The following is a 10,000-nucleotide window of genomic DNA, read 5'->3' on the forward strand; positions in this document are numbered from 1 at the left end:
TGGTTCAACTCTTCCTTGGTTGTCTGTCTGTCTGTCTTCACTCTCTCTGTGGTTCAACAGGATGTTTGCCTGTCCTCTGCTTGGTGTTTTTTGTCTCTTCTCACTGTTTCTCCTCCTACTCTCTCTTCTTTGTTGACGTGGGATGGATGGGTGGATGATGTAGCGTAGGTAGAGGATGCAGGTTGTCTCTCAGGTGAGGTCTGCCTGTCTTATATACTGCAGAATGGACAAAAGGTCTGAACTGTTACATAACAGGGAGAGGGGCAGGAACTTCCAGTAACACCACCTCTTCTCCAATCACAAGCTGAGATCTTTCCTCCTCAACATCATCATCATCATAATCAGAAGGAAGTCATTGACTTCTTAGGTAAGGTATGATGTCACTACTCAAGGGTGGGGCCAGGGGGACTTCCAGAAACTCCTCCCACCCTGAAGACAGGATACCTCTGGTGATAAACATCAACATTCCTCTAGAGCATCAGATTAACAGTCTTTCTCTCTCTCCGTCCCAGCATCACCTCTTCTCTCTCTCTGCCTGACCATCGTCATTATTACCATCTTGTCCACCACCAGGTAAAACCTCTCTGTCTGTCTCTTCCTTGTGTAAATGCACTGTATAGGCTAGTTTCAGATAAAACAATGTACTATATTAGAACATTCATGGCACGATTAGAAATAACATGTATTGATGGAAATATTGACCAAATCATGAAAACAGAGATTGTTAACAACAGCTTTTAGCACTGTGGAGAAGTTGTCTGACAAGTTAGCAGAGACTCTCAGTGGAGAAATGGAGAGAGAGAGAGAGAGAGAGAGGTCTGATATGAAATACTAGAATCCCTCTCTAATAGTTACTAAACTAAAACCAGTCCTCCAACTACTGAATACTATACTTGCTTTTACATGTACTGTATGACAGTCTAACAGATATACTGTATGACAGTCAGATATACTGTATGACAGTCTAACAGATATACTGTATGACAGTCAAACAGATATACTGTATGACAGTCAGATATACTGTATGACAGTCAGATATACTGTAAGACAGTCAGATATACTGTATGCCAGTCAGATATACTGTATGACAGTCAGATATACTGTATGACAGTCTAACAGATATACTGTATGACAGTCTAACAGATATACTGTATGACAGTCAGATATACTATATGACAGTCAGATATACTGTATGACAGTCAGATATACTGTATGACAGTCAGATATACTGTATGACAGTCAGATATACTGTATGACAGTCAGATATACTGTATGATTATCAGATATACTGTATGACAGTCAGATATACTGTATGACAGTCAGATATACTGTATGACAGTCAGATATACTGTATGACAGTCAGATATACTGTATGACAATCAGATATACTATATGACAGTCTAACAGATATACTGTATGACAATCAGATATACTGTATGACAGTCAGATATACTGTATGACAGTCTAACAGATATACTGTATGACAGTCAGATATACTGTATGACAGTCAGATGTACTGTATGACAGTCAGATGTACTGTATGATAGTCAGATATACTGTATGACAGTCAGATATACTGTATGACAGTCAGATATACTGTATGACAGTCAGATATACTGTATGACAGTCAGATATACTGTATGATTATCAGATATACTGTATGACAGTCAGATATACTGTATGACAGTCAGATATACTGTATGACAGTCAGATATACTGTATGACAGTCAGATATACTGTATGACAATCAGATATACTATATGACAGTCTAACAGATATACTGTATGACAATCAGATATACTGTATGACAGTCAGATATACTGTATGACAGTCAGATATACTGTATGACAGTCTAACAGATATACTGTATGACAGTCAGATATACTGTATGACAGTCAGATGTACTGTATGACAGTCAGATGTACTGTATGATAGTCAGATATACTGTATGACAGTCAGATATACTATATGACAGTCAGATATACTGTATGACAGTCAGATATACTGTATGACAGTCTAACATATATACTGTATGACAGTCTAACAGATATACTGTATGACAGTCTAACAGATATACTGTATGACAGTCAGATATACTGTATGACAGTCTAACAGATATACTGTATGACAGTCAGATATACTGTATGTCAGTCTAACAGATGTACTGTATGACAGTCAGATATACTGTATGACAGTCTAACATATATACTGTATGACAGTCAGATATACTGTATGACAGTCTAACAGATATACTGTATGACAGTCAGATGTACTGTATGACAGTCAAACAGATATACTGTATGACAGTCAGATGTACTGTATGACAGTCAGATATACTGTATGTCAGTCTAACAGATGTACTGTATGACAGTCAGATATACTGTATGACAGTCTAACAGATGTACTGATTGACAGTCAGATATACTGTATGACAGTCAGATATACTGTATGACAGTCTAACAGATATACTGTATGACAGTCAGATGTACTGTATGACAGTCAGATATACTGTATGTTAGTCTAACAGATGTACTGTATGACAGTCAGATATACTGTATGACAGTCAGATATACTGTATGACAGTCATATATACTGTATGACAGTCAGATATACTGTATGACAGTCTAACATATATACTGTATGACAGTCAGATATACTGTATGACAGTCAGATATACTGTATGACAGTCAGATATACTGTATGACAATCAGATATACTGTATGACAGTCAGATATACTGTATGACAGTCAGATATACTGTATGACAATCAGATATACTGTATGACAGTCAGATATACTGTATGACAGTCAGATATACTGTATGACAGTCAGATATACTGTATGACAGTCTAACAGATATACTGTATGACAGTCAGATATACTGTATGACAGTCAGATGTACTGTATGACAGTCAGATGTACTGTATGACAGTCAGATATACTGTATGACAGTCAGATATACTGTATGACAGTCAGATATACTGTATGACAGTCTAACAGATATACTGTATGACAGTCTAACATATATACTGTATGACAGTCAGATATACTGTATGACAGTCTAACAGATATACTGTATGACAGTCAGATATACTGTATGTCAGTCTAACAGATGTACTGTATGACAGTCAGATATACTGTATGACAGTCTAACATATATACTGTATGACAGTCAGATATACTGTATGACAGTCTAACAGATATACTGTATGACAGTCAGATATACTGTATGACAGTCTAACTGATATACTGTATTCATTCATAAATGTTTTCTCATAACAAGTGTAGTTTGTTGGGTTCCATCTAGAGGGAGCTGTGATCTTTATGTTCACAGATAAATAACATGAAGAATTGAGATAAATCTGACCTGGGCTGTATCTAGGAAGCCTGTCATACTAGGACTGCTGAGCTAGGATCAGTTAGCATGAAGAATATATGTCTGTCTGTCTGTCTGTCTGTCTGTCTGTCTGTCTGTCTGTCTGTCTGTCTGTCTGTCTGTCTGTCTGTCTGTCTGTCTGTCTGTCTGTCTGTCTGTCTGTCTGTCTGTCTGTCTGTCTGTCTGTCTGTCTGTCTGTCTGTCTGTCTGTCTGTCTGTCTGAGAGAGGAGGATCTGTCTGTCTGTCTGTCTGAGAGAGGAGGATCTGTCTCTCTGTCTGTCTGAGAGAGGAGGATCTGTCTGTCTGTCTGTCTGTCTGTCTGAGAGAGGAGGATCTGTCTGTCTGTCTGTCTGTCTGACAGAGGAGGATCTGTCTGTGTCATCTATCCAGTCAACAAAACATGTATCCTTCATGATGGCCTGGCTCGGTGATATCATCAGCTCTGCAAATATATCTTCTGGTTTATTGTCCAAAACACATTTATACCAGAAACACATTTATACTTTATTTCCATTCCACAGGATATAGAAAAGAGCAACTATTAGGTTTAAGTGTATAGCTAGAGGAAGTCGTAGGTAGTCTCAGCCCTGGGTTGGAGGAGCGTGTTGACAGACAGACAAGCCAACTACACCAGCTAGCCTGCATCCTAAATGGGGCCCTACTCCCTATATACTGTAGTGCACTACTTTTGACCAGGTTCCCCATAGGAAAGAGGGAGCCAAGGGGGACTCAGTCTAGAACCTTGTGGTTAAACATTTGACCTGAGGCTGGAATAAAAGCCTACTGAATAACTTCTATTTGTATCATTCATCCGTCTCTCTCTCTCTTTCTTTATTTTACAGTTGTCTCTCTCTCTCTCTTTCTTTATTTTACAGTTGTCTCTCTCTCTCTCTTTCTTTATTTTACAGTTGTCTCTCTCTCTCTCTTTCTTTATTTTACAGTTGTCTCTCTCTCTCTCTTTCTTTATTTTACAGTTGTCTCTCTCTCTCTCTTTCTTTATTTTACAGTTGTCTCTCTCTCTCTCTTTCTTTATTTTACAGTTGTCTCTCTCTCTCTCTTTCTTTATTTTACAGTTGTCTCTCTCTCTCTCTTTCTTTATTTTACAGTTGTCTCTCTCTCTCTTTCTTTATTTTACAGTTTTCTCTCTCTCTCTCTTTCTTTATTTTACAGTTGTCTCTCTCTCTCTCTTTCTTTATTTTACAGTTTTCTCTCTCTCTCTTTCTTTATTTTACAGTTGTCTCTCTCTCTCTCTTTCTTTATTTTACAGTTGTCTCTCTCTCTCTCTCTTTATTTTACAGTTGTCTCTCTCTCTCTCTTTCTTTATTTTACAGTTGTCTCTCTCTCTCTCTTTCTTTATTTTACAGTTGTCTCTCTCTCTCTCTTTCTTTATTTTACAGTTGTCTCTCTCTCTCTCTTTCTTTATTTTACAGTTGTCTCTCTCTCTCTTTCTTTATTTTACAGTTTTCTCTCTCTCTATCTTTCTTTATTTTACAGTTGTCTCTCTCTCTCTCTTTCTTTATTTTACAGTTTTCTCTCTCTCTTTCTTTATTTTACAGTTGTCTCTCTCTCTCTCTTTCTTTATTTTACAGTTGTCTCTCTCTCTCTCTCTTTATTTTACAGTTGTCTCTCTCTCTCTCTTTCTTTATTTTACAGTTGTCTCTCTCTCTCTCTTTCTTTATTTTACAGTTGTCTCTCTCTCTCTCTCTTTATTTTACAGTTGTCTCTCTCTCTCTCTTTCTTTATTTTACAGTTGTCTCTCTCATGTTGACATGATATTCTGATCTTCTCTGTTGTTGTACAGCTGTAGCTAAACCACTGACGCCATGGCAACCTTGGATGGTTTTCCCGCCAGTTTCTATGGGGAGCCGGGGGTGTTGGGTATGTTGGCCAATGGGATCAGTGCGTTCCTGGTTCTACTGCAGAACTTCAACACAGCTAGAACCGGAGTACCTGCCGAGGGGGTGGAGAACATTCTGGCAGGTACGCTAATCAATCAATCAATCAATCCATCATGATCACCTTCACAATCACTTTCACCAAGACCAACCCTACTCTATTCCCTGTTCTTGATGTGTTTCAGGTGGATGTTCAACATCACTGTGTTGTGTTTCAGGTGGATGTTCAACATCACTGTGTTGTGTTTCAGGTGGATGTTCAACATCACTGTGTTGTGTTTCAGGTGGATGTTCAACATCACTGTGTTGTGTTTCAGGTGGATGTTCAACATCACTGTGATGTGTTTCAGGTGGATGTTCAACATCACTGTGTTGTGTTTCAGGTGGATGTTCAACATCACTGTGTTGTGTTTCAGGTGGATGTTCAACATCACTGTGATGTGTTTCAGGTGGATGTTCAACATCACTGTGTTGTGTTTCAGGTGGATGTTCAACATCACTGTGATGTGTTTCAGGTGGATGTTCAACATCACTGTGATGTGTTTCAGGTGGATGTTCAACATCACTGTGATGTGTTTCAGGTGGATGTTCAACATCACTGTGTTGTGTTTCAGGTGGATGTTCAACATCACTGTGATGTGTTTCAGGTGGATGTTCAACATCACTGTGTTGTGTTTCAGGTGGATGTTCAACATCACTGTGTTGTGTTTCAGGTGGTTGTTCAACATCACTGTGTTGTGTTTTCAGGTGTTCATCTCATCCTGATAGGTGGAGTGTGTCAGCTGATTGCCGGCCTCCTGTCGTTCCGTAAATACGACCACCTGAGTGGCACCGCCTTCATTGGCTACGCAGCTCTCTGGGGCAGCTATGGTGCCACACGCATCTTCCTGGGTGCGTCCCAACCAATCACAACTAACCTGACACTGTCACATGACCTGATGAGTAACATGACCCCGCTCACTGCCCTCACGACCAACCTATCCCTGCCCATCTCCCATTCCGCCATCGCGGGATTGGTCCCCTACATCCTTCTATCCTTCCTATTGGCCTTCTGCTCTGCCACGGTAAACGTCATAATGCCCTTCGTGTTCGGCGCCATCACGCTGACCCTGCTGTTTGAGGCTGTGGCGGTGGGCGTGTCCTCGTCCTGGCCACTGGTCGTCTCTGGCATTCTAGAACTCCTCATCCTCCTTTTCGCCGTGTACGGCAGCGCCGCCCTGTTGGTGAAAGGTCTGGCGCAGCGCTATGTCCTCAAGGGGTTCGGCACGCCCCTGTTCAACGTGCTCCTGCTGGGGACCAACAGCCCTGCGGCCAGCGCCCAGAGCCTGGGACAGGAGAAGAAGAAGAACACCAAGTACGCTGAACCCCAGGCGCTCTTCTTCTTCTGTGACACGGTGTCTCCCTTCATCATGTTGTTCTACAGCTTTGGATACGTCACGTCCTTCTCCCTGGGTGCTGTGTGGATCTCCATCATCTCTGCTGCTCAACTCCTCTCCAGCTACTACGCTCACCTGCGGCAAGATGGCTACCTGGTCACCAAGGCCGGCCTGCATGCCACCTACTGGCTTACCAAGGCGTGGGAGGAGTTTGTGTTGTCGGCTGTGATCGTGTCGGAGCCGAAGGGAGAGGTGGCTACTGGGAGACAGGCGATGGTTGGTGATTGGTTCTTCGTGGCGGTGGCGCTCCTCCTCCTAGTGGTCAGTCTGAGTAATGACACCCTGGAGGTTACCCACAATGCTCTGTTCTTGCTGCTCTCCGTCTCCACCGTCCCTCAGATCCCCCTCCAGGGATACTACATGTTCTTTGGGGTGTCCTGTTCCCTGTTCACCTCCGCTTCGCTCTACGGGACATTTTGCCGCCTCATCAACACCATCGCTGAGAAGAGTCTGATCCCGGTGGGTCCTCAGCCCATCTCCTCCGACCGTCTCCGCTCCATCCTGTCCTGCTTTTGCTCCCCGGGGAAACTCCAGGGGGCGCTGCCTTCGTCATCATCAGCATCGTCCCTGACCAATCAGATCCCTGACGCTCTGTTCTACCTGACCAACGGCGTGGCCGCTCTCTCGGCGCTCCACACGGCCTCATCCAGTCAGAGCGTGTCCTTCCTACGGCTGAGTGTTCCCTGGGTTCTGGTATCTGGAGCGGTGGTACAGGGGTTCGTCAGCAGGCTGCAGGTCAGAGGAGGACAGAGGTTTGGCTCCATCATCCCATCCTTCTACCTGTCTGTCTGGGCCACCTGGACATGGTACCGCTTCACAGGTATGTGGATGACTTCAAGCTAACCCTAACCAATCCTATCTGAAGTTAAGTTTTTGCATAACTAGGAAAAACCCCATAAAAATTCAGACTCCAGCCACCCAAGCCATAGAATGTTCTCTCTGCTACCGTACGGCAAGTGGTACCGATGCACCAAGTCTGCAACCAACAGGACCCTGAACAGCTTCTACCTCTTCTACCCTGTATATATAGCCATGTTATCACCTGGTACCCTGTATATATAGCCATGTTATCACCTGGTACCCTGTATATATAGCCATGTTATTACCTTGTACCCTGTGTATATAGCCATGTTATCACCTGGTACCCTGTATATATAGCCATGTTATCACCTGGTACCCTGTGTATATAGCCATGTTATCACTTGGTACCCTGTGTATATAGCCATGTTATCACCTGGTACCCTGTGTATATAGCCATGTTATCACCTGGTACCCCGTATATATAGCCATGTTATTACCTGGTACCCTGTATATATAGCCATGTTATCACCTGGTACCCTGTGTATATAGCCATGTTATCACCTGGTACCCTGTATATATAGCCATGTTATCACCTGGTACCCTGTATATATAGCCATGTTATTACCTTGTACCCTGTGTATATAGCCATGTTATCACCTGGTACCCTGTATATATAGCCATGTTATCACCTGGTACCCTGTGTATATAGCCATGTTATCACTTGGTACCCTGTGTATATAGCCATGTTATCACCTGGTACCCTGTGTATATAGCCATGTTATCACCTGGTACCCCGTATATATAGCCATGTTATTACCTGGTACCCTGTATATATAGCCATGTTATTATCTGGTACCCTGTGTATATAGCCATGTTATCACCTGGTACCCTGTATATATAGCCATGTTATTACCTGGTACCCTGTATATATAGCCATGTTATCACCTGGTACCCTGTGTATATAGCCATGTTATTACCTGGTACCCTGTATATATAGCCATGTTATTATCTGGTACCCTGTGTATATAGCCATGTTATTACCTGGTACCCTGTGTATATAGCCATGTTATCACTTGGTACCCTGTGTATATAGCCATGTTATCACCTGGTACCCTGTGTATATAGCCATGTTATTACCTGGTACCCTGTGTATATAGCCATGTTATCACCTGGTACCCTGTGTATATAGCCATGTTACACCTGGTACCCTGTGTATATAGCCATGTTATCACCTGGTACCCTGTGTATATAGCCATGTTATTACCTGGTACCCTGTGTATATAGCCATGTTATCACCTGGTACCCTGTGTATATAGCCATGTTATCACCTGGTACCCTGTGTATATAGCCATGTTACACCTGGTACCCTGTGTATATAGCCATGTTATTACCTGGTACCCTGTATATATAGCCATGTTATTATCTGGTACCCTGTGTATATAGCCATGTTATCACCTGGTACCCTGTATATATAGCCATGTTATTACCTGGTACCCTGTATATATAGCCATGTTATCACCTGGTACCCTGTGTATATAGCCATGTTATTACCTGGTACCCTGTATATATAGCCATGTTATTATCTGGTACCCTGTGTATATAGCCATGTTATTACCTGGTACCCTGTGTATATAGCCATGTTATCACTTGGTACCCTGTGTATATAGCCATGTTATCACCTGGTACCCTGTGTATATAGCCATGTTATTACCTGGTACCCTGTGTATATAGCCATGTTATCACCTGGTACCCTGTGTATATAGCCATGTTACACCTGGTACCCTGTGTATATAGCCATGTTATCACCTGGTACCCTGTGTATATAGCCATGTTATTACCTGGTACCCTGTGTATATAGCCATGTTATCACCTGGTACCCTGTGTATATAGCCATGTTATCACCTGGTACCCTGTGTATATAGCCATGTTACACCTGGTACCCTGTGTATATAGCCATGTTATTACCTGGTACCCTGTATATATAGCCATGTTATTATCTGGTACCCTGTGTATATAGCCATGTTATCACCTGGTACCCTGTATATATAGCCATGTTATTACCTGGTACCCTGTATATATAGCCATGTTATCACCTGGTACCCTGTGTATATAGCCATGTTATTACCTGGTACCCTGTATATATAGCCATGTTATTATCTGGTACCCTGTGTATATAGCCATGTTATTACCTGGTACCCTGTGTATATAGCCATGTTATCACTTGGTACCCTGTGTATATAGCCATGTTATCACCTGGTACCCTGTGTATATAGCCATGTTATTACCTGGTACCCTGTGTATATAGCCATGTTATCACCTGGTACCCTGTGTATATAGCCATGTTACACCTGGTACCCTGTGTATATAGCCATGTTATCACCTGGTACCCTGTGTATATAGCCATGTTATTACCTGGTACCCTGTGTATATAGCCATGTTATCACCTGGTACCCTGTGTATATAGCCATGTTATCACCTGGTACCCTGTGTAT

General features: G+C 42.2%; 2 protein-coding genes across 2 annotated transcripts in view; one reads left to right on the forward strand and one right to left on the reverse strand.

The window, feature by feature from the left end:
* The window catches only part of LOC120036508 (cis-aconitate decarboxylase-like), a 13,976-nt gene extending 13,807 nt beyond the window's left edge, over positions 1 to 169 (reverse strand). The window contains exon 1 of the mRNA XM_038982950.1: positions 1 to 169. This exon is cut by the window's left edge and continues 54 nt beyond it. The gene's annotated coding sequence lies outside the window, so the exon portion shown is untranslated.
* Positions 170 to 497: 328 nt separating this feature from the next.
* si:ch211-153b23.3 overlaps positions 498 to 10,000 on the forward strand; it is a 22,440-nt gene continuing 12,937 nt past the window's right edge. The window contains exons 1-3 of the mRNA XM_038982949.1: positions 498 to 573; positions 5,178 to 5,356; positions 6,019 to 7,527. Coding sequence (XP_038838877.1) covers positions 5,200 to 5,356; positions 6,019 to 7,527 — 1,666 coding nt within the window. The 5' untranslated portion in view covers positions 498 to 573; positions 5,178 to 5,199. The remainder of the gene's footprint in view (positions 574 to 5,177; positions 5,357 to 6,018; positions 7,528 to 10,000) is intronic.

Source organism: Salvelinus namaycush, unplaced genomic scaffold (genome assembly GCF_016432855.1).
Source record: "Salvelinus namaycush isolate Seneca unplaced genomic scaffold, SaNama_1.0 Scaffold1377, whole genome shotgun sequence".
In the NCBI taxonomy this organism is placed as follows: domain Eukaryota; kingdom Metazoa; phylum Chordata; class Actinopteri; order Salmoniformes; family Salmonidae; genus Salvelinus; species Salvelinus namaycush.